The sequence below is a fragment of the Lepidothrix coronata genome, unplaced genomic scaffold (assembly GCF_001604755.1).
Source record: "Lepidothrix coronata isolate B3197 unplaced genomic scaffold, Lepidothrix_coronata-1.0 Scaffold52, whole genome shotgun sequence".
Taxonomy (NCBI): Eukaryota; Metazoa; Chordata; class Aves; order Passeriformes; family Pipridae; genus Lepidothrix; species Lepidothrix coronata.
This window is the reverse complement of record NW_016690232.1, coordinates 1,744,238-1,768,768: the sequence shown is the minus strand read 5'-3', so window position 1 is coordinate 1,768,768 and position 24,531 is coordinate 1,744,238. Positions and strand designations below refer to the sequence as shown.

Below are 24,531 nucleotides of genomic sequence, written 5' to 3'. Positions count from 1 at the left end.
TCTCATGTGCTAGCAGTCTTAAAATCACTCCAAATGGCAAAACCCTTGGGAGCCTTACGGTAGCCTGCACCCAGTGATGTGTCCCACTTAGTGAATCTACAACAGTGGGGTTACTTCAAGTGCAGGGATTTTCTTGAAGATACGAGAGGTTTGGGAAAATGGGGACTAAGGAGGATGGGGGACAGACAGAGTATATCTGCTTAGGTTCCAGAGATCTCTTACCACAGAGACCTTAGTGGGTAAGACTGGACCTCAGCATTCCCCCTCAAAGTATCTCCCATGAGATCTAACCTTTTACGTCAGCGTTGATGGAACTGAAACCCTTTCTTTTTGGAGTGTAAATAGCAGAGCTTCTCGCAGGAGAGACAAAATCCTTGTTGATTGGCAGTTGCAGGCTACCAGGACTCCTTCTGGGGAGGGCTGACATTCACCAGGTTTTATCTCAGCTTCTCTTAAGGGATAAGCAGCTTGCAGGAAGGATGATTTGGGCCTGGAAGCAAGAGCAGGAGTATGTAGAACCTCATGTGGCCAGGGTCCAGGAAGAAGAGTAACTGTCACTGAAGGGTAGAGAAGCATTGTTATGAAGGGACAGACAGAATAATAGATTCCAACTCACATCCTAATAATTTCCTAGAGTAGGACAAACACTCAGCTCATGTGATTTTTCTCAGTTAGGGACTAGAAATTTCCTATGAGGCATGGATGGTGTTAACTGTTAATCCCTTCTATTTGATTTTTCATTTTTGGTCCATTAACATCCCTCATTGGTGTCTCCTTTGCGTAAGAATTGCGAGGGATTAAAAGTGTGGATAGAGTAACTTTTTTCCCTCTTTTTGGAAATTCTCATTGTATATTGCTTTTCCATTCCCGTGTCTGTTCTTACATTACTTTGCAGAAATGATTCAGTAAAATTCTGCCCATTCTACATATTTTCCTAGGGAAAATGTTTCTGAACTGACTAGTCCAGTCTCTTCATGTATTTGTGAACTTCTGTAAAATTAACGTGATAATAAGAATTAAATTTGAAGAGCCACAGGGTACTTGAAGCTCGTCTTCAATTTTCCATTTTGTTTTTGGTGTGAAGACTTACCCTAGTTACCAGCAGGGAGATCAGACACCCCTAGTGCAGCGTGAATCCCTTCTCAGGGCAGCCTTGTTCTTTCTCTGCACTCTTGGGTTGCTGGGTTCTGCACTGGTTTCCACTGCCTCCTCCATTCTGTTGCAGATTCATTTTTGTCATTAACATATATTTAATCATTTTGAGTTTCCAATGTGCTCGTAAAGATAAACTCAGTACTTTGTTGAAAAACATCTGAAATGTACTTGAGCAACACATGCCCTTAGTCCTCCCAGCAGTGTGCATGATGGCTTTAGCAGGCTGGTCTGATCCATTTGGATTTTACATCCTTTGGGCTCTGGTGCCATGCCTGAAGCTGTCGATAGGTTTAAGTCAGGCTCAAACCCTGCAGAAGGCTACTGGGAAGAGAGATTGCTGAGACTGGTAGTCAGACTGGCACAGCTGGCAGTCTCTCAGTGTCTCTGTGTGTCCGCTTTAAAGTAACTTCTGCGTTCAGGTCAGTACCCCATGAGCAAACCAGAGCGAGTTAGAGTAACAGGCTCTCCCATGGAGCGTGGGCAGTTGTCTCCCGGTGTGCCTTCCTTTAGATATGCCTGTCTCTCTCACTGGCAGCAGCTTAGGGAGGGTATTGTGAAAAACAGCACAGAAATTGTGTCTCCATTAGCACTATCTAAATGAATGCATCGCTTTGTTGTAAGTATAATAACGCATTTATCTCTTTCTTTGGTTGCTTCCTGAAAAGGAAAAAGAGCTTTCATTTTGATTTTACCTTAAGGTATCAGTTCCTTTTAGGTTCCCTCTCCCATCTCCTATCTCTTTTCCCAGTGAACTGGTCTTTTGTGCCTTGTTTAACAGTTCCTGCGGATCTGGGATGCACAGTTTGTGCTTTAGGTTAAATTCTGCTCGCTGCTTTGAAACTATGGGATCCGCTGGCAGAATGCATAACTGAAAGTGACTGCCGTGCCTTTGGACCACACATTTGGGTTCCCAGCACGTAGACTGAATGGGAACGAAGGAGTTATTGAGAGAGTAGCTTTGAGCAGTAAAATATGGAGAAGGTAGGGTTTTTTCTTGCCTTTTTCCTGGCTATCAGAGGATATTGTGTAGCCCCAAAAGAATCAGAACTGAGAAAAGGCTTTTCAGTTCCCGTCTGTTGGAACTGGAGTGCTGCAGGTGGCACTCAGTGGCTCAGGGTGGAGTTCAGCTGTGCAGTGTCTGAGTGCAGACCAGCAAATCTCCTCCCTGTAATCAAAACAATTGAGGACTAGTCTCTTACTGGCAGGCTATCCCAAATGAATGGGACTTAAGAAAGAGAAGACAGATGTACGCTAGCAGTGGAGTTGTGCTCTCTGAGCTGCCTCCAAGACCCCCTTGCTCCGCAGGGTCCCATCCTTTGAATCATATGATAATTGGACATTGTTTATTTTGTCCTCAGCTCACAAAGTTACTGCAGCTCCCTCTCCCTTGAGGACAGAGGTGAATGGCTTCTCCAAGTCCAGCTTTCAATGCAGTGGTCTATGCAGAAACAGCAGCACTACCTACAAATTCATTGCAACAGAAATCTCCCAGAATCCTAGCATTTGCTCTGTTAAACAAGTCCTAGTGGTCCAAGGAAAGCCAAGCCAGTCTTTAGGACGTAGCTGTATGTGATGAGCTGCTTTATAACTTTACTGCCAGCTATCCCTATTTTGACCTACCTACACTCTCCTTCCCGTCCCCGTGTTCTGTTTGTCATGGCAAAAAGTTGGCGCATGTGCTGCCTGTGATGGACTGCAATGGTGCCAAAGCTTTGTCCTGTTCTTCTGGAGCATTTGCTGGCCTTACCTGAAATCAGGGGGGCTGGCAATGAGGAAGGGGTTCAAGAAGGAAATGAATTGCCATTGCAGCTCCTCTGCGTTACACTGGGTGACTGACTTTGTCTGTGAGCTCTGGGTACTGGTTACGGAATTGTCAAGGAACACTGCAGCCCAGGCAACATCTGGGGTGCTGAGACCGTGGTGGTGAGGTGGGCTTCTCACTAGGAGAGGTGTCTCACTGATGTCGATAAACTCTCTGCATTGTTTTCCTGAAAGAGACACTGTGGTATTTGAGATCTGAGGCTCACCAGACACTCATTCCCAGTGCTGGATTGCTGATCAGCTGTCAACCTGGGCTGGTGTCACCCACTGTAATTCAGTGCCCAGCACAGCTCATGCCATGTGGCTTCTGGATAGCCCTTGCATGAATCTGGGAAGCAGCTTGGCTACTGGAAATGGAAGCATTGTTCACTTGTCAGGACAAAGGCTGGGTCATTTCCTGCCTGGTTTACCAAAAGCTCTTCACTCTGTCCTGTAGAGCACTTCCCAGCTTTTGCTCCCTGGAGCACAGTTGCCTTGGGTTGGAGGGTTCCTGGGCAATAGGAAGCAGGGGTAACACTGCTTTCTGCCTGCTGTGTGTCTTGGAGGCTCTGCAGAGTCCAGGTCATTGCTCTGAGTTCTGCTTCTTGAACACACCCTGCAGCAGTCACTGAACATGAACGCAGCTGGTGAAGATGGCCCCGGTCTCTCCTCTGGCTCAGCAGAGCCCCTGTCATCTGTCTGGTTGCTTCAGGAACCTCCTTGGGCAGCTGGTGGAAACGTAACAGGAGTTCACTGTGCCCCTGACCTGGCCAAGCAGTGCAGCAGAGGAGAATCAAGGTTCAAGAAAGGCTGGGTGTCTTGTTGAGTATGTCCAGGTCACTGTAGGAATGTGAAGAGTGTTGTATGGGAGGTTTTGGGGAAGGCTGAGAGGTGACTCATCTGATGTGTCCTGGGGACCTGGAGTTGCTTTGTCCCTTTTTTGGCTTGACCACTGGAGACATGGTGGAACTGGGACAGTGTTGGTGAGCAGACAGCTGCAGCTGCCTGGTGATAATGCTTCATACCAAAAATAAACCTTGGACAGTTTTTGGTAGTGCCTGGTCTGAAGTGGCTCAGAGGTGATAAAAGTCCCCTCTTTCCTATTGCCCTGCTTCAGGACTTGCCTGGAATAAAGGTAGTGTCTGAGACCCTCCTGCTAGGAAATCACAGATGTTTGGCTTCATTTGAATCTGTTTTGGGTTGCTTAAATTTTAAAGGCTAATAAGTGGCATAACTGTTCTAAGTGGTAATTCAGTCTCTCACTGTAATATCCAAGTGCTTTGCAGCTTAGCTTGTACACTGAAAGGTATTATTCCTTCTGCTTGTCAGGTGGCTGACTCCTGGTGATACAGCTGCTTCTCCTTTCTAAGAGTCCTAAAACATAAATCCAGATATCATGTCTTAATCTGAATGAATTTCTTGGGGTAGGGAGGGAGCCTGCAAGTCCATTTCTGGACAGGTTACCTTTGAGGCACTGATTACAGTTGCATGAATTTTGCCCAAGCAAGAATAGTAATTAGACAGCTCCGAAATCCAGATAAAGATTTTCTTTCTAGCCTCTCTGGTTTTCTGTTGTCCTCTAGAATTTGTTGGTTTGTGGGTTTTGTTGTATGAGGGTTTTTCTTCCCCAGAATTAGAGATGTGAAATATCAATAACACTGTTGGAAATCACAACCCAGGGTCAGGTCTGGCTTTAAATTACAGTTGAGGCACCAGGGCCTTCAGAAGCCCTGTGGGTAAAAGTAAAGCCTGGGGTTAAACCTCTGGAGCCTGGGAATCTGTGCAGCCAAGGTAATAAGGGGGAGCTGCCTTTCCAGGGACAGGGGATATTTTTCATTACAGGGCTGTGGTAGGAGGAGTTGAAGAGGCTGTTACGAAGGCAAAAGGATTCTGGATTAGTATTTTGGGATCTTGGGATCCTGAAGAACAAGAAATGTGAAAGAGCATGAAAGAGGAAGTGGAGAACAAGCACGATCATCTCATCTTTCCTTTCATCCACATGAAGAGCAACTGTTTTGAAAAGCTGCATTTTCAGAAGTACACGTGCAAGACCAGAGTTCCCAAGAGGACATGTGACAGGACTAGGCTAGCTGAGCTGAAATCCAGCTGGATTGCTTCAGGAACAGCCTGTGCATCATTGTGAGCTGTGATAAATGGTGACTGAAGCAATGATTTATTTCAGAATTTCCACTGAGCTCTCCGCAGTGGGAGTCAGAGCTCCCAGGGGGAACAAGAATGAGTTTTCTGCTGGAATTGGGCATGGTTTGTTTTTTGAGAGCTCAGAGTAAAGCCATTAGTAGCTGAGAGATGACTGGGCAACGATTGTGCTTCCCTCACTTGGTCAGCAGGACTTGCTTTCTGCCTGCTTCTCAGCCCATGGAGCTCAAGGAATGAGAAAAAAGCTGAGCCTCTGTTCTGTGCTGCTCCCAGCAGCTCAGTGGTTTTCTCGTTTCCCTTTGCAAATGAAAATATCACGTGGAAATATCACGTTTGTAGGAGATGTGTTTGGTGGGGGCCTGAAGCTGTGTTTGCAAAGATGTGACCTTTCTGCCTTCCAACACAGAATCAGGGATTTGGTCACTTTGTCCCGTGCTTTGGGGGAAGAATGAAGGGGTGTAGTGCCTGGGTCTGTGAGGTAGGAAGGGAGTAAAGCCCTATTGTTTGCCCTAGGAATGGATAAGAAGAGCTGAGCCTAAGTGAGAGGCTGTTTGCAAAATTACACTCTGCTTTGGACCAGGAGGGAGCTCTGCCTGAGTCACATTCACTGCAGTTCTATGCCATTCTTTCCATGAGGCTTAGAGGAAAGTGTCCAGCCTGTGCTAATCACACAGTGGTTGACAACCTTGGTGCATTTGGTGCATTTCTGATCTGTGCTGGAAACAGCACAAAAACACCTGTATTCCTGCAGTAGTCATGCTGCCACAAGCTCAATTCTGGATGGTTTTTCTGGGAGCAGAGGGATGCACAGAAAGAGAAACATGAGAAGTCTCAGTGTTTGTCTACTTCCTACCTGTCTCCTGTGCTTGGTCACTGAGAAATGAGTGTCTTGCCCGTGCAATCACTTCTGCTGCTGAGCTGTAGTTCCTCGGAACATGTGGATGTGCTCCTGTGGTCCTTTCCTTACCCTGTGGGTCTATCTTAATCTCTGTCGCCCTTGAAGGGAGCAGTGGCTCTGCAGGCCCTTTCAGCCTGCCTTCCTCACTTAGATCTTGTTCCTCTTGTGTTTGTTGAGTCTTTCCCTAATTCCTTCTAGGTTTGACCGTGACCTTTGTTGCTGGCCCTTCTCTACCCTCTGGCTTCTGAATCCTGGGCAGGGCCAGAGCAGGAGGGGCTTTCCAAGTGTGTGCATTGTCTTCAGTTGTCTCTGGGACATGGTGTGCCTTTTGTTCGGTTTGGTTTAGCTGTTTGCAGTTCTCGAGTTGGTGTCCTGACCTGCCCGGTGTGCTCTGGTGCCCGACCTCTCCATTGTGCCTGTGGAAGGGACTGCCAGCTCCCGGTGGCCTGGGACGCGCGTGTGTGTGGGTGAGGGTGTGTGAGCACATCCTTGCCAGTGCTTTACAAATAACCACGTGTCACGGCTTGTAACCCCGTGGCAGGCTAACTGCTTTAGCGGTGCCGGGATGTGCAAGGTATGGCACATGGCTCCAAAGGTGGGACGTGGGAAGGCCGTGCGTGCAGAGCGCTTCAGGGACTAGTAAGTAACGCACAGTTCTCCGTGTTGTTGTGGCACAAGATCCATTTCCTTGCAGTAGGAGGTCGTGTGTCTGTGATGACTGCCATGCCATCAAAGCATGTTTCTCTGTCAAGCGTGAGGGAGGGAGGAAGAGACTGTTCCCCGAGGGACATACCGTAGGCTGCGTGCTCCTCCCCACCCGTGCAGACTCTTGGCGTGCTGGCAGGGGGCCTTGAGAGGAGCGTTGGACTGGCGCTTGCATACTGTCCGTCCCTGCTGCATGCTGGAATGCAACGTATAAAGTGAGTATCGTGACCGGGGTGGAAGCAAAGCTGCTAACAAGTCTTTTCTCTTTGCCTTTAGCCCTGACGAAGAATCTTCGCAGAAGTTCATTCCCTTTGTCGGGGTGAGTGTTGTCGTAGTTACACTGTCTCAAGTCAGCTAGAATAAGTCCATAAGTGTTAACCCGAACTTACGTGGTTTCTGGAGTAGAGCAGAAGCCATTGGGTGCTCTAAGGCAGAATATCAGCATGAGAATCTGATGGTTGGATGCAACTGCCTGATATGTAAGCATATCCTTCTAAGATCCCTCAACAAACTACAGGGTGTATTTTACTTCTCACACGTGAAAGTGACGTGTCCCTGGAAGTCTGATTGCTCTGGTTGATTTGGCCAAATTTGCTATTCTACTGTCAGTCCTCCGTGTGCTTGTCATGAACAAACTTCAGTCCTCTTAATATCCCATCCACTCCTGGATGTGGGTAGTACATCCCACCAGGGAGATCATTTATACCTCTGTTAAGCTTGAGTCTGGGGCAGAGCTATTTAATGCATTTTATTATGTGAACATGTATTTGGGATAGTAGTCCCTAGTTTTCCTTCCTGTCCTTATCTTTAAGTGTTCCTGGCAGAGGTGGCCAAGTGCAGAGTATCTAGGCAGGGCCATGTTTGTTCTTCTGTCCATGTATTTCATGCACTGTGTCCTTTGCCTTTTCTAGCTTCCCTCCCCTTATTTGATCAAGCTCTTCAGTTCATTAAGTTTTAGGTACAAAGTCATTGACCTGCAACTAAAAAGGAATCCCCTGGCTGCTCTTCAGTCGTTGGATGTCCTTTTCACAGTTTTTGCTGCTGTCTTGTAGCTTCTCTTTCTTGCATGCTGGCTGCCTTGCTCTGCCTGCTCTGTGTTTAGCTGACTTGTGTGCACTCCCGTTTGTGTCCCTGTCGTCAGAGCTAATCCGAAATCCCAAGGCATTTAAAGAGCTTAGCCTCTCTTGCCCTCAGGCTGACCCTGCTTTCACTCATGTGTCTCCTCAGAGTGAGAATCTCTCCTTGCATTATTCCCGAGAAGATACATCTTCCCAATTTGTTCCCTGCTGATGAGCTTTGCTTGATCTTGTCCCTCCCATGAACTGCAATTTCTAGTGAAGCACTCTTTTTATAAAACAGCTGTTTTACCTTTCCTAATAACATGAAAAGCCCAGAAGGGCGTGGAAGCTCCTAGACTCCTCTTATAGCTGCATGGCTCTGTAAAGCTTTTCTTTAGGACTGATTTAGCTCTGTGTTATCTGCAAGCAAATGGGGCTCGAAGTGTTTATCAAATTGCTCTAAAGTGATCATTGTCCTGACATTAACACTGCTTTTCCAGTCTGGCTGTGATTGTCTGAAAGTGGTGGAAGAGTGAACGGCTTTGTTGTTTATATAACACTGCCAACCCCCCAAAAAACTTACCTTGAAAGCACAGACTGACTTCCTATGTCAGCTGGTGACGAGGGTCAAATCAATGCTGCTTGCTCTTGCTTCTGAGGTGTTCCTGACACAGTAATTCCCCATGAAACACATGTAAAGAGACTCTGAAAGGCCAATTGCAGGTGTCTCACAAAGTCAGAGGCTGGACATGAACACCGAGGCTCTTTCCCTCAGCTGCAGCCTGCTTGGAACCCAGAAGTGAGCAGGGCAGTGCCTTGCTACTCAGCTGGGCTCTGAAGTGGTGGGAGTGGAGCCTCACGAGGAGCCAGGGTCAGGTGGTGAGGCTGCGTGGTCCAGTTGCCAGGAGAGTTAACAGGATGTGCCTCTTCCTGAAAGGAAGGGAGGCTGGCTGCTGACACATTCCTGGATGGAAGCATGTTGGAACTGCAGCAGTCTCAAGGGCCTCCCTGAATGGAGGGAAGGGAATGTGTTTGTGTTCCTCCCGTGTGTCTGAACTCGAGCATCTTCAGTCAGCCAGCAAGGAGGAAAAGGCCAGAAGAGATTTCTGTCTGGCTTGCAGATGAAGGTGGCTGTAGGCAGCTTCCTGTGTTGCTTGTCTTTCCTAAATCTTCTGCCTTGCCTCCTCTTGCTCACAGCCAGTGACAGTCTCTGAAACATCCTCTTGGTGTTTAACACATACAGCACAAATGACTGCTGGACTCCAGAGCCTGATTTGTTGCCCTTTGGATGGAGACTGGACAAACTGAGCTACAGCCTCCTTCTCCCAAGCCAGTGACCCCTCAGGGAGCCTCAGTACACACTGCTGAGTTCATAATGGCTTTTCCAAGACTGAATCTAACAAAGAATCCACCAGAAAGCCTGAGAGCTCTCCAAGATCAGCATACCTCTCCCCACCCTCAAAACTCTGCAAAGCTTTCTGCTTATAATAAAGTCCTCTTTTTTTTTTTTGGTCCCATAGCACAGAAACATGTTCCCTAGAGATGTGGTCCAAACATGGTCATGTCTGAACTTAAGGACCTTCTATTTTCAAACTAAACAGATTGCATGGCATCATTTCTCATTCTAAAGCAGATTTTATTGACTTGAACTCCCTTTGCAGCTCTTTCCCATTTGTCAACATTTACACAGGGTAGACATTAACCCTGGATACAAGTTTCTTAAAGACCTTAAAAAAGGGTCTCTGCTGTGTTAAGAGGAGGAATCCCTGTGCACCATAGCAGATTATTGCTACAGAAGGTCCTTGCTTTTGTATCACCAAGAGGCATTTTATCTTTCTAGGCGTATTGTGTTCTTGGGAGCTTGTTTGTAGCATGTTCTGTTCCACAAATTATCACCAGTGGCATTTATCATTAATCTTAATGTACTAGCTGGTGGTTGGTTGGCCACACACATTTGTACCCTTATTACTGTGTGATTTGGATCGTTCTGACCAGTCCGTGTGGTAGTTTGTCCATGTCTGCATCCAGAGGCTTTGCTAGGAGCTTTATCTTCTTTGCCTGACACTACCCTTGCTTAGAGCATAGAAAACTCTGAGCAGAAACTGTATGTTGCTGCTTCTTTGGTTTCCTGACAAACCCCAGCTGTGCTGCACCCTGAAAGTGGCTGCACTTTGGTGGTGGAAGCAATGTGTATGTAATTAGCAGTGCTGAAGGGATATTTATGTCCCTTTCTCCTCCCTGACCCACTCCCACAGGTGTCACAGGCACTGTGATGGTGAACTGTTTAGAGCTGTCAGGTCTGTAACAGCTCCATAGGGTCTCTGCTGTCCCTTGTATAGGTCAGGGATGGGCTGTGAGCTCATACTGCTTGGCTGGATGCTGCTGGAACCTGCCCAGCTCTTAGAAGACTCCACTTTTTCCACTTACTTCAACTACTCTGACTACAGGGACAGTGCTAAGGGGACTGCAGGGATGAGCTTAGGTTTGGGGTTGTGGGTTCCTGAAGTTCAAGGGACTCCTGTTTCATAGAGCTCTTCTGTTTTGCCCCCTTTAGGTGGTGAAGGTTGGAATAGTGGAACAATCTTCTGCAACATCAGGTAACGAGTATCCTGTGTGCCTTCTGTGTCCTACAGGTGGTAGGAGTCTGACTTCACAGGCTGAACAAACTTGTCCATTGCTGATGTCTTGGAGTGTTGTGAGGTGGAATTGGATTTTATTGGCTCCCAGTTCCACTGCTTTGACTCTGTGGCTTGTCTGCAGAATGAGAGCCCTCTCAGTTGAGAGAGGCCATTTTTCTTGTTACTTTACAAGGAGCTTCAGGCCAGATGAAATTCCCACACTCTCATCCAGGGAAGCTCCACTCACATTTGTGCAAGCACCCATTTTTCTCACGTGTTCTCAGTGGGGTGGATTCACCGCTCTGGTTCCTACTCCAAAATGTGGAAGCAGGCCATCAGAAGTTCATGCCTGTCTCCCTACACTGGGCTCAATTGCCTAATAAAATCAGTCTCAGACATGTGCCTTACACTAGGAACTTTAGGATGGGCAAAACTTGGACCCTTTTATTTTTTAATGGGGAGTGCAAGGTGATTTACACCATACTGCCTGCTTACACATATGGATATGAGGTAGTGCTATTTTGTCAACGTGAACTTATTTTTAACTCCTTCGTACACACTACTAGTCAGGATTATTGTTTTCGTCATCTGTTGGGATTGTTTCTTGTATTGCTTCACTATTAAACCCAGATTCTTGTGGCCTGTGTTACACATAGGTTTGTGCATGGAGGCAGCCCTTCTGTGGGTCACTCCTTGTGGCCACAGTGATCCCTCCATTCTGAAGGGCTGACATGAAGGGAATGATGCCTTGGTTGTGGAGGGTGGAAGCAGATGGAATGGGGAGGTCCCTGTGATCAGCCCAGAGGTACTGGATTCTAAGAGTGCTGCTGCCCTGCAGTGGTTGCAGGGGGAGATTCCCCATCAGAGAGATCAGTGAGCTGGGCTCTGACTGTGCAGGAGGCTTAAAATCAGCTGGGAGCAAACCCTAGGAGAACAGATGCCACATGAGGAGCCCAGAGGAGTGTGAATGTCTGTGCCTGCCTTGTACCCAAACATAGAAACCTGGTGGTTGAAGTGTGGAGGCCATCAAAACTGGTGGGTTGGCTGATCTCTGGATTGAATGTGAGCAAAACCTGTGCAGCAGCAGCGTGGGCAAGGAGACTGAGCTATCCTGGTGTGTATGTGCTGGGCTGTGAGACAAACCCAGACAAACAGTTCGACTTCCTTTTTTTAAGGTGACTCTGATGATGCAGCTCCCTCAAGCTCCAGTGTCCTTTCTTCTACCCCACCTTCTGTATCTCCTGCTGTGAAAGAAGCCTCCCCCACACCCCCTTCCTCACCATCTGTTACAGGCAGCTTCTCGTCCTCAAGGTAAACCATGTTTTGTCTCCTCACAGCCCCCTTGGCTGCTTATCTGGCATATGCATAATAGAGAGCTCCTCTAAAGGGAAACCCATAACTCTTTCTTCATCCTTAGCAAACACTCAAAGCTGTCACCTTTCCCCTTCACCTCTTTTGCCTCTGGAGTCACGATGTCTTTGCTGACCGACAAGGAGCTGGGGAGGGCAGGGGGGATCTTGCACTCAATGGGAAGGCTGCATGTCCCAAGGTCAGACACACTGGAATTACAGGGGGCAGCCTTGTTTCTGATAGTCTGGCAGAAACCAGAGCTGAGTCATTGTGGCAGCCATTTGGGTAGGTTTGTTATTTCCATCTGCTGGTATTTTCCCTTTGAGACTGGATTCTCTTGAGGAGATACGTAGTCAAAGAAATTACTGACCCTGATACACGTGGGTGCTAGGCTAATCCCTCGTGATTCTTATGTTTTCAATGACCAGGTGAGTGTAAGGTCAGAGGGACTCTTGAAGGAGCTGACCCCTTTCTCTGTGAGGGGAGAGCTGGAAGTTGTAAGGTGACATAGTTGCCGTTCATGTGTGTGCCTGAAAGTATATCAGAACTGCAAGGAGGCTTCACCTATAGATAATATTAAGTTCTGGCTTAGCTGAAATTTTTAGGGGTGAAGGGAGGAAATCTCTAGAAGACTGCCAGTAAAGACTTGCTCTGGCCAGGACTCTTCATTTTGTTGCTGCACAAAACATTGGCATAGCTGTCTAACACTTTGTGTGGAGTTCTTGTACTCAGAAGCACTTGGTGAAGTTCCCCTTGATTTGTTAACTCCTCTGAACCTTTAAGGCAACATAGCAGCACTCTTGTGAGAAGGGGAAACTGGAAGCACTTGGACTCTCTCCCTAAGTAGCATCTCCTACTGTCCCTGTTGGAGACAGAATGGGGACCTTCTGTGCCCACCCCAGACTGCCCTGCAGGGACCTTTAACCTCTGATTTCTTCAGCTGCCTTAAGAGTTCCCTTTTAACAAGAGGAAATGTAAATGTGGAAGGCCTAGTTTAGCAGGTGCCCAGCACTGGAAGGTGTTAGTGGCTGTTCACATGTGCCAGGAGGTCCAGTTCCCTGCGTGCCTCCTGTTGGCTCCCTGTGCTTTGGTGGCAGGAGAGCCCTGTGTGCCCCAGGCTGGTCCCAGCAGCAACTGGGGGCTGTGCAGGCTCTGGGGAGCAGACCTGACTTCTCCTGTGTGAGCTTTGTATGGACTTTCCAAAGGTGGAAGTGCTTTGGGAACCAATACACACAGGAGTGTAAGATGTTCAAGTTGTGAGCCATGGATGTGATGTATCTGAAGTTGACACCCAGGCTCTAGGAGTCTAGTACTTTTTGGTTCCATACTGTAGGGTAAAATCATCAAGAAATGAGGAGGTTTAGGTTCAACATTGTTCCATCTCCCCTGACCTGTAAGTGACAACACAGGGGGTGGAGGGTGACCCAGACTGAAAGATTAAGCCATATGTTTAACAGGGAATGGAACATAAAATCCTGCCTGGGCATAGTGAACACTAGGATGCTTTGTCTTTACAACTGAGTTGAGAAATGTGATGCAAAGGAGTCTTTAAACTCAAAACAGCATCTCCAAAGCGTCATCCTTAAAGAATTTCACTTCTGAATATTGCCCTGAGAATCCAAAACCCGGTTTTGGTGATTAAAGATGAACTCAGCTTTGCAGTCTCTCAGCTGAATAAATGGCAAACAAAAGGAAGTGCTGAGAGGACTCTAATGATGGGATGTCCTTGTTTAACCTTGAGAGTTTCTTATTAGACAGGTGGTGCAGAGGGATGCATATTTCATTCAAGATCAGATTTATCTTCCTTAACAATTGCCATCTCTCAAACAGGGGACATGGACTGGTAGATAAATTTAGCTTTTTGTCTAGTACTTGCATATTATTCAACACTGATTGTCATTGTATAGGAAGAAGTATAGGCTGTCAGCCACAGGTCTGCTCCCTTGGGGTTAGCTGGCAAGAGGCAGGGGCAGGCAAGGGCTGGAATTTCCCAGGTTGCTCATCTTCCCCTTTCTGGCTCAAGAAAGGCTGGCAGTGTGTTTTGGTGATGCACAACTGTTACCACACAAGGCGCGGGAGTTTTCAACAGCAGATCATGTCCTGAAATCTGCCATTGCTTAGCAAGCATCACAGGACTGGCAGAGCATTTTTCCATCAGTGGAATTCCCCAGCAAGTGGCAGGGCTTGGGGGGAGGCAGTTATCGCATGCCAACTCCATAACAGGGACCTGGGGAGAGCAGAGATGCTGTTTGATTCTGAGCCAGAAAAGAAGCAGCTGGTGGCAGGAAGAGCTCAAGAACATAGGAGATGGAAGCAAGTCAGGGAGACTGGGAACTGAGTACTGGAGGAACTGAGTTCAGGGACCCACCAGGTCTTTGCTCACCCCAGTTCAGGGTTGATTTTGGCAATGCTGCACCTGGACAGAGTCACTCATCAGTGCTCAGGAGGCAGCAACAAGTGCTTGCAACCTCTTTTCCCCACTCAAAAGACAAAGTAATCTGGGATGCCTCAAAGGTTGCCTTTAATGGCTGGGTCACTGAATTCCACATTGTGAAAGGAAGCTTTCCCACTGCTCATCCCTATGGCTGTGCAACAGGTCAGCTTGTCTTGGCTCAGTGCAGTTTTGTGCTGCCAAGCTGATGCCCCTGTGCTGTGTGATGCAGGTTGCATCTCTCAGGGATGAGTTCTTGGGCTTTTGTAATTGCTGGGTCTCGCTCTGAAACATTGCTGCCTGATTCCCCAAAGAGCCATGTGTTTATCCTTTGACCAGGAATGCCAGCCACTCTGAAAAAAGCACAGATGGGGGGAACTGCTGAGAGCTGTGCAGAAATTACCTTCTTGTCTTGTTTTCCAGCCAGGGCCTCGGTGCTGAGTTGATGGGCCTGCAGGTGGATTACTGGATTGCAGCTCCACCCGTGGATAGAAAGAGAGACCCGGAGAAGAAGGACCCCTCCACTACCAAAAACACACTGAAATGCACTTTCCGGTCCCTCCAGGTCAGCAGGTTACCTGCCAGCGGGGAGATTGCCACCACTCCAACCATGTCCATGACTGTCGTGACAAAAGAAAAGAACAAAAAAGGTAAGGTGAAGGTGGACACATTTTCTGCTGCCTGAGGCCAAGAATGCAATGCTGCTCTCCCTGTCCTGCTGCTCCAGGGCTGCCTGACTTGTCAGTCCTGCATTACAGCACCTCAGTCATATTTTTATCCTCAAAATCCTAATCTGTAGATGAGAAGTGACTACATAAGGTGATAGAGTTTGAAAGGGTGGTTCCTCTTTGTGCTGTAAAAAGGGGATGTGTTCACTCTTACGGCTGAACAGCTAAGATGGTGTAGCTCAGAAGAACAAAGGTGGGGACAGAGTGCTGGAAGCTTGGGAGAGCTATGCTTACTGGGATGATATCCCCATCCTGTGAGCCTTCAGCTCAAAAGAGCCACAGAGAATAAAAAAGGCATGTAAGGGAAAAAAAAGGGGGAGGGGGAGACTATAGCCCAGCAAGTACCATGGATCCCTGTGAGATGACAAAACAGGAGAACCCCCTGAACTGGAGTCTAGGACCTTCCACTCTCCCCCTGCACACAGCCTCACTCTAGAACCAGTGGGATGATCTAGAACCTGGAGCAAAGTCATGTGGGAGTGGCTGAGGGAGCTGGGGGTGTTTAGCCTGGAGAAAAAGAGGCTCAGGGAGACTTTATCACTCTACCACTATCTGAAAGGAAGGTGGGGGTCAGTCTCTTCTCCTAGGTAATGAGGGACAGGACAAGAGGAAATGGCCTTGGGTTCTGCCAGGGGAGTCTTAGATTGGATATTAGGAAAATTTTCTTCACCAGAAGGATTGTCAAGCACTGAAAGAGTCTGCCCAGGGCAGTGGTGGAGTTGCCATCCCTGCATGCTTGGAGGTATTTAAAAGATGTGTAGATGTGGCACCTGGGGACATGTTTTAGTGGTCCACTTGGCAGTGTTAGGTCAGCAGTTGGATTTGATGATCTCAGAGGTCTTTTCCAACCTAAAGGATGCTATGACTCTTATGCTTTTGCACAGAGTACTTTGTTGGTCAAAAGGAAGTAGAAGAGAAATGCTCTCAGTTCAAAGCCTCACGTTATCTTTTTTCTTTTTTATTCTTCTTCTTGAACTCACGGCTTTAAGCTTATTTTCTCAAAACAAACTAACAAAAAAGGCATTTTAAATGTTGTCAGTAATTCTGTATTTGCTCCTGGCCTTGGTAATGTGAAACATTTTTGAAACTGAGAACAGTTCTGCAGCGAAGTATTTTCAAGGAAGCAGTAAGGCAGTTCTGCACTTACATTCAGCTGCCAGTAGCTGTCCTTCACATCTTCCTGCCTGTGGGCCTGGGAGTCACTCTTGATGGAAGCAGGGGTTTTGGGGGCTCTGAGAGGAGGCTGACAGAGCTTCCTTGCATAACTGTGTAGCTAGGTCAGTCCTGGGCCAACACAGCTGTGGCACTGCCGGTACCAGAGCTGCCACCTGTGATGACACCCTTTAAGTGTCATGCTGATGGGAGAAGCAATCCTGAGACACTCCAGATGTTCTTCCCTGGGGCCGGCCTAGCCTACAGCAGAGGCTTTTAACACCACCAGCGTTTGTGGAGCTGGTTTGTACATCTTTGCTCATGCATTTGGACAGTTCTTAGGGAACTGGACCCTTTTTTAGCTTCCCTTCTGCCTTCCCTCTCCACCAGCTGCCCCCAGTTTGTAGCCCCTCCTGCTCCCCAGGTGTCTGTGCAGCCCAGCCCAGTTGGGGTGCTGTCAGTGCAGCAGACCTGCCACTGCAGATGCAGATGTTTTCCCTCCTGGTGTCTCAGGAGCAGGAGTTACCCTGAAGGTGCCCTTTGGGGCCTGGGTTATGAGCTGGAAATGCTTCACAAAGAGACACTTAGGGCTAAGATGCTCATGTGCATATAGGTGATAGTGCTAAGCACTGACACACTCCTGTCAAGAAGAGAGGGTCTTAGAATTTTCAGACATGCATGTTTAAATACAAAAACTCAAATAAGTGTCAGTGCAGCTCCTGTGAGTGGCATAGATTTACTGTGTGCTGGTTTGTTTTTCTTCCAGTGATGTTTTTGCCCAAGAAAACAAAAGACAAGGAGGTTGAGTCAAAGAGCCAGTGTATTGAAGGAATCAGCAGGTTGATTTGCACAGCAAAACATCAGCAGAACATGCTGCGTGGTAAGTGCATGGCTTGCATCCCGTTAGGCTCTGGGATGAGGCTCAGATGATTGTCCTCCAGGCAGAGGGCTGACTTGGTGTCCTGCCATGTGCCCTGGTGCCAGCATGATGGGGGTGTTTCTGGGGAACAGGCTTAGATGTATCCAGCGTGGGGGAATGCTTCAGTAGGTCTGGGATGTGGGAAAATCCTCCCTTACCTATGAACTTCTCTGAATCAATGCTCTGGATGAGGACAAGGGCTGGACCAGGCTCCATTCTCCTCCCTTACATTCTCTATTTCTCTTGCACAACTGGTACAAGTGTTGGTTGGTGGCAACTGGTGAGAGTGTGGCTGGTCCTATGGGCAGGTCGCTGGCACACAGACACGCCACAGCAGGAGCCATATATTCATCTGACAGACAGATCTGAAGTGGCTGTCACTGGAACTGAGCATTCAGGATCAAAAATATCCCTGTAGCCTGTTCAGTTGAGAATCTCCAACAGAGGGATCTGCCTGGGTCACCTCCTTAATCCTGGCCCAGTCTGAGGCTGGTGAGCATGAGAAGTACTCACAGAACATGTCACCCCTCTAAGAGACATGGGTCTCCTGGTTAGAGTGCCAGTGAGGAGAGACTGATGTGCAGCTCTGTAAGAGTGCATTTGCCCAAAAAAGAAAATGAAGTGTGTTTAGGAAATCTGAGCAATCGGATCAGATGACACTGAAATCAGCAGCCTGGGGAGCTCTGGTGTCAGTGAGCAATTCTGGAACAACAATCTGAGCTGTTCTCCCTAAACCTGGTCTAATCCCGAGCCTTTCTTCCCCCACGTGTGCAGCTGGGTGGGGTAGTCGGGCAGAGCAGTGCGTGGCCAGGCCTCCCTCTGCCGACTGCAGGGAGATTTCCAGCAAAGCCATTTCCCCTCCCTATTTTCTAACTTTTCCTCTCTTTTTGCCCTCCTCTGCAGTCCTGATTGATGGGGTGGAGTGGAACGATGTCAAGTTCTTTCAGCTGGCAGCACAGTGGTCCTCCCATGTCAAGCACTTTCCCATCTGCATATTTGGACACTCCAAATCTAACTTCTAGCTGTGCTCGGCGGAGGGACCTTCTGCCTGTCCCAGGGACTGCACACCAGGAGCCAGGAACTGCGTGCCAACTCTGACTCGCGTCGCTCTGCCCTCTCCTGCAGAATTAATTACAGATGTGCTTGGATTACTTTTGAATTACTTTTTTCTATTAACTCTTAAGTTTACTACAAGGGAAGGAAACCCCTTTAAACAAAGGCAAAAAAACCCAGTCTTAAATATAGATGTGCTGACAACGTGAAGTCGTGGGGGAGTTGGCAGGAGCAGGCAACCTGCCCAAGAACACCTACCACTTACAAGCAGATAGCTGAATAACTGCACTGCTTATTAACCTGAGACCTCATTGGTGTGAGTGGGCTGGGGGAGCCGTGGATCAGCTCAAACGGATTTTGCAGAAGATCATGTGTGTTACTGTACATTTGGCCCCCTCCCTCTATATTTCTAGGAGAAAAGGGTGGCCAGTCTGTCTTCCTGCTGCCAAAGGACGGGAGATCAGCGAGTCTGGAGGGAGTTCAACGGTCCAGTTTGGAAAACAAACCACTTACATAGCTAGAGAGGTCTGGAGAGGGGATCCCCTTTGGAGCATGGAGCCTGCCATGGGGACAGGCAGGTGTTTGTGCTGAAGTGATGCCTGAGGAGGGTTGGGCAGGAAGAGTAATTAGGGAAACACTAAAAGGAAGGAAACTCCAGTGTCCCAGGTCTGTGACAATGACCAAACCAAGCCAGTCACCATGTCCCCACAGCTGGCTGTGCTGCAGAAGGACACCATGTCAGTGGGGTCGCTGCTATTTACATACTCACACCAGTTATTTACCTGTCAATAAAACCTCGTCCAGCCTCTAAAGGGAAAGGATTTTTTTTAACAGCTACAGATTTTTTTTAATGCTTTCTAAAAAAAATAAAATAAAATAAAAAATAACAGGAAAAAATTAATTTGCCAAAAAACAAAAAACCAACAAATCCAGGAAGATGAGCCGTTGTCTGTGGAGTGATATATCACTGGAGTGGCTGGACTGGGAGCCAGCCAGGCGCTCTGCGTGTCCAGCTGCCTTCCTGTCCATCTGTCAAACTGCACACATGAGGTAGTGTGGGATGCTCTGTCTGTTGCCTGCATCCTGCCCTGACCACACTGCTCCCCGGAGCCTGCCTGGCTTCAGGGCCCTTGTCCTCGAACCACTCAGGATCTCTCCTCGTGGGAACTGAAGGAATGTAACAGAAATGAAGGGTGCTCAGGGCAGGCAGCCTCCCATGGGCTGCTCTGGAGATGGACATTGTCCTTAACTTCTGCTTCCTGAGTATTCCTCCCCACAAGTGTTTCTCTCTAGATCACATCCTTTCCCCAGCAGAATATGCTTTTCCTCTGGCATGGCGTTGCCCATGGGTTGAGGCTTTGTGAGAGGTTTCAGCTCCAGGGTGCAGAATGGAAGCTGTCATTGGAATGTGAGTGAGAATGAAGCCAGACAGGTTTACTGTCCACTTTGGTCAGCAAGATGTCCTGTGAGATGGAGGACTGAAATTTTAGGGTATCTCTGTTGGCTTGGCTCTGGCTGCACTTGTGTTCAGTTTGTATGCCTTGTTGCTGCCAGGGATGCTCTTACAAGGAGACAGCGGGACAAAGGTGCTGCAGACTGGGCCTTTTGCACTCCAGGCTTCCCAAAGCTTGCCTGGGAGCAGGTGGCAGCTGGGATTTGGAGAGGAGAGTGTCCTTGCTATGGGGAAGAACAGACATCTCTGGCATTTCAGGGTAAGAGACTAAAATTTCTGATGGGTGCTTTTAGGTCCCACCCCTGCGGACAAGCCAGGCACTGGGAACATTTCCAGAAGGCACTTTCTGAGGGCAGTGATGCTTTTGAACCTTTTTTTTTTTTTTTTCAATCTGATTCCTTACCTTTGGGTTTTTAAAGGCTTGGGGCACCCACTTTTGTGCTGCGTAGCTCTGCACAGGGCCCACACGGGTTCTTCTGGGCAGGGCAGTGGTGGTGTGCTCTGCTGGGCCTTCTGCTGACAGGGAGTGAGGAGTTAAGAGGTGATAGCTGGATCTAGTGCCTGGCAGAGCTCACAAAACCCTTTCCCAGCACAAGTGCAACCTACTTGGCCAGGGGCTGGGTATTCCCTTCAAACCATGCAGGGGAGGAGGATACGGTCCCCTGCCCAGTGACAGGCTGCTGGGTAGGACAGATTGTCTAGCTGCAATACTCTGTGCTGCAGGCAGGTCTGCCTGCTGGCTCTTGGCTGTGGCAGAAGTTTGGCTGTAGTTGGGCTGCTGTCAGGTCCCTCAGTTCATGTGTTTTTGGTTGACCTGAGCTGGTGCTCTGGGACTGTATAGCATTGCCTAGCAGTGGCAGCGTGGAAGATTGCATATAAGCACATCACTTCTTTATCTTTATTGAGGCTGCTGCATCAGAAAAAGCTCTGTAAAGGAAATCAGTCAGTTTGTGATTTCTTCCTCGAGTCTCATGCTGGTGTGACAAGAGCAATCAGGCTGGGTTCCAGCGTCGGGAGCCGCACGCAGCCTGGGCAGCTCTCAGTGCTGGAGTGTGTTACTGCTGCAGAGCTGGGGTGGACTGACTGCAATAACTTTGTTTACTGGGGGATGAGGGGAGAACCATCACTGTGCTCCTCTTTGTATTTCAATCTACTGTAAAGAAAAAACCTGGTAGCTAGGACAGGATTTCCAGGGTCCTGCCTATCAAATGTGTGTTGCCCTGCTGTACTGTGTGTGTGTGTATGTGTGAGAGAAACACTTCTGCTCGTTGGATTTCATGTTGGTTTGTGTTCTGTTCTAACTATATACAAGCAAATTCACTGGGAAACTTTCCGTACACCTGAGGGCTTGTGTCTCTGCAGGGTTTCTCCCCTGTGGAATGCTGTTGTTGCTCTGAAGTGCTCTTCCATGCAAGAAAACATCCTGAAGTCTCAACCTTGTCATCCTGGAGGGAGTCCAGCAGTAGCAGGCTGGGCTTGCCCAAGGGCAGCTGTGTGCCCAGGGTGTGAATGTGGTGTTTCCTGGCCCTGGAGGGCAAGGGCTGGCCGTGCAGATTTGGTGGCGCAGCTCAGATCAGGCTGTTGTGCCTCTCTTGTTTCTCTTGTATCACCTGGAGCCACTTTGTGTGGCTGTTTCTGTCCCTGACTGGAAGAGAAACAGATTTCTATCTCTAAGGAAAATGAGTGTCACAGCATGTATGTGGCTCAGACCTTTTTGGAAAGGGGCTTTGCACCTGGTGAATGAGTGACTGACCTCAGGTCTCCCACCCTCCCACCTTCCCCAACAGTTTCTGGGGGGACCCTGCCAGGAACAAGCCTCACTAGCCAGAGGGATCCCTGCTGCTGGACCAGGGAAAGCTGCTGGGGCAGCAGTGGACCTGTGCCCGCAGAGCTGTGCCAGCCTGTGGGATTGGGTGATTGCAAGTCGGTGAGTGCAGAAGGATGGCTTAGAGCCAAGACAGCACCACTCTGCCTTCGACTCTCTAGAGTTTGGGTGGGGAAGGTACATCTCAAATGAAGAAAGGCAGTGGTGTTGTCTCCCAAGTCGGGCTTGCTTTTGAGCTGTGCAGTCTGACAATGAAGGCAGGGGCTGGGGTGGGCAGCATCTGAGTGGATCTCCAGAAGGGAGGTGCTCTTGAAGGCAGTGTCTGTCTCCTGGTGTCCCTGTAACCCTTTATGTCCCAGAGCTTGCCCCTGCTCCCTGTGGAGCCTGTCTCTCCAGCTCCTCTGGCTGTGACTTCTCAAAGCAGCCGGTTTCTTTTCCAGCTGCAGTTGGAGAAGGCCCCCGCCTCGCTCGGAGGTGAGCTCTCGGGAGCGGGCTCGCTGCCGCGCCGAGCTGCGTGACGCTGACCTACTTTAACAGCGCTGGCAAGGAGATGAAAGATGGAAGGGTTTTGTGGCATTGTGTTGCACCTTGAGTGCTTCCTGGTTTTCTGGCTTAAGTTTCCTGGAGACAAAGGCTGGGCTTCAGCCCTGCCAGCGCTCAAGCAGGGCTGGCTCTCCTGCGGTGCTGGCGATGTCATGGACATCTTGGGCGGCTGTTTTAGCTCAGTGCTGCAGTTCCCATCCAGTTCAATTGTTACCATTTACATTGCAGTGGTAACTGCAGAGTCCTCCTTAATTACACATGAGTTTGGGGAGAGCCATGGTCTCTTTGGCTGTGTTTTGCTGCTTTAATTAGAACAGAAGATAAAGCTTGTGGCTTTATCCTGCAGAGAGGGCAGGGGTAGGTGGCTGGGAGGTTTCTGGGGCTGAGGAGATGTGCCTGTTTGCTTTCCATCATCAAATTCAGCCAAGAACTACAATGCCCTGTGCTTAACCTGTGATTGCAGCACAGGCCCTGTTGTGTTTCTCACCAGCAGCGTGTGCTGGAGACAGCACAGGAGAGCCAGGGCAGAGGGCATTGCACCTGGCATTTCCAAGTTTAAGAAGAAAATCCTGTCGAAAGGCAGCAGAGGCGATGGCCTTCTCCTGCTTCTTGGTGTGCTGAGGGATTGGAAAGGCTGGGATTAGGACAGTCCTGCCATGCGGTAGTAATGGACTGGGGGTCCTGGAGCTTTCTTGAAGCAAGATAGGATGCAATGCCTCTGTCCCCTTGTGGGGGGGCTCGATCTCAGTGGATGGCTGCGTGGTAGTGTTTAGTGTGGCACTTCCTGTGGGCTTACCTGACAGAGGAAGGCCAGAAATGAGCAGCAGCATCACCTGGAGCCTCTTCAGCAGTGTTGTCATGGGAGATGTTCCTGGCAGGGCCGGCTCCTGCAGGATCACTTGGGTGCTTTGGGACAGCCTGGGGTGAAAAGGGACGTGCCACTTGCAAAGCAGCAGGTCACTGGCTTCCTTAAGGAAGAGCACCAGTTTGGGGCTACATCAGGAAGCTGCTGCTTTGCTCCTTGACCAGAGAGCTGCCAGGGCGTGTTGCCTGCCTGGTTGCATATATGTGGTGGCTGTGGGGAAGCGCCCTGTGAGCACAGTTCCTGGGCTGCGTGCCGCCAGGCTTGTCCAGACCAGGACATCATCACTTTGTAGATTCTCGAGTTGTCCATCTGTTTCATTGTTGTATTGTTTGGGTTCTAGGGTTGTTTTTTATGAAGACAGATTAAATGTAAATAGCCTTTTTTGGAACAAACTGCAATGTGCTCGACCTCGTCAACTATTTTATGGTACTAATGCAACACTAATAAAACTGGACATGAAAGCACACACCCGTCCCCTGAGTCGTCTCTCAGCAGGGGCTGCTCTGGCATGACTGGGGCAGTTGTCTTCAGCAGGAAACAGCAGCATGACTTTCTGACGTGGGGGGATCTCTTGTGTTATTTATCCAGCTACCTGGCAGCACTTCCAGGGCAGAGCTGGTGGCTTGGCACGTCCTGCCCAGCACTGAGCTCTCCTGTAGTTTTTGCAGCCCTGTTGCCCTCTCCACTGTCCCTGCTGCCTCCTTTCCCTGCAGCTCTCCTAGATCTGACAGCCCTCTCCAGTCCTCACCTCCTCGCAGCAAGAAGGGACCAGGCTGGTGCCAGTTTCTGGTGTGGGGGCTGTGTTGGATGGACATGGTGGTGTTTGGGTATGAAGAAGGGGGCATCTCAGTGGGAGAAGATTGAGGCTGTGGTAACCTGTGTGCGCTCCTGGGAGCACCGTGGGAGAGGAACTGGGATGTATGGGATTCCAAACACCTAGGCTTGGTGCTGAGGAATCAGAAGGTGAGAAGAGCTAAGCAGCTGTTTTGGGGCAGGGAGGTGAAGAAATTTTGGGTAATGGGCCATGGCCTTGGTCTCTAGTATACAGCATGTTGAAGGCAGCGGGGAGGATGCCAAGCCGGAGCAGCCTGCATCCCTGTGATCCCCTGACTGAGGGTGAGGGGTGGAGGAGTGGCTGCTGATGGAGCAAGGAGCTGGGGTGAAGGGAGCCCCTTGCAGTGGGCCAGGCTGCTCTCAAAGCACTCGGGTCTCAGTGGATGTTCTAGCCCCTCCGTGTGGCCTGGCCAAGTGCAGGCACATTTATGACCCGAGCCCTTTGCTGTAGAAGGGGACACAACTCTCACCCAGGTGGTACGGAGCAGGCATTGGCTCATTCCAGGCAGAAGGAAGGTGGGTTGCTCAGGAGAGGGCAAATTCAGGACTCTTGAGTGCAGAAACAGCACCAAAAGCCAGAGAGAGCCTGGCTGCTGGTGAGATGGGAGAAGCACTGTGGGGCAACTTGTGTAGACAAGCGTGTGAAGGCTGTTTTGGCTGTGTATTTTTTGCACAGGTTTACCTATAAACTTGCACTGAGGGCACAGCTGTGTGAAAGAGGCACATCCTGAGCTTCACTTTTTAGAGTCCATGGAGGAGCCCATCTCAGTATGGGAAGGAGGGTGCAAGTGGAGGGGACTGAGGTGATGGGAAGGCTCATGTGCTGGTGGGGGAAGCAGAGGACCAGCCCCACATCAGTGGGGAACACACCAAGTCAAATGCCTTGGTTGGACCCCGGCTGTGGCCACAGCTGTTGCTTAACCTGGAAGAGGAACGGCAGGGAAGTTCCGATAGGTTTTTGCTGCTGTCGTTTAAAGCACATTTTAG

General features: G+C 49.1%; 1 protein-coding gene across 8 annotated transcripts in view; it reads left to right on the top strand.

The window, feature by feature from the left end:
- PACS2 (phosphofurin acidic cluster sorting protein 2) overlaps positions 1-23,174 on the top strand; it is a 78,417-nt gene extending 55,243 nt beyond the window's left edge. For all 8 annotated transcript variants that reach the window (XM_017815777.1, XM_017815774.1, XM_017815773.1 and 5 more), the window contains 6 exons: positions 6,992-7,034; positions 10,328-10,370; positions 11,567-11,702; positions 14,596-14,822; positions 16,819-16,932; positions 17,875-23,174. In XM_017815777.1, coding sequence (XP_017671266.1) covers positions 6,992-7,034; positions 10,328-10,370; positions 11,567-11,702; positions 14,596-14,822; positions 16,819-16,932; positions 17,875-17,993 — 682 coding nt within the window. In that variant the 3' untranslated portion in view covers positions 17,994-23,174. The remainder of the gene's footprint in view (positions 1-6,991; positions 7,035-10,327; positions 10,371-11,566; positions 11,703-14,595; positions 14,823-16,818; positions 16,933-17,874) is intronic.
- The last annotated feature ends 1,357 nt before the right edge of the window (positions 23,175-24,531 follow it).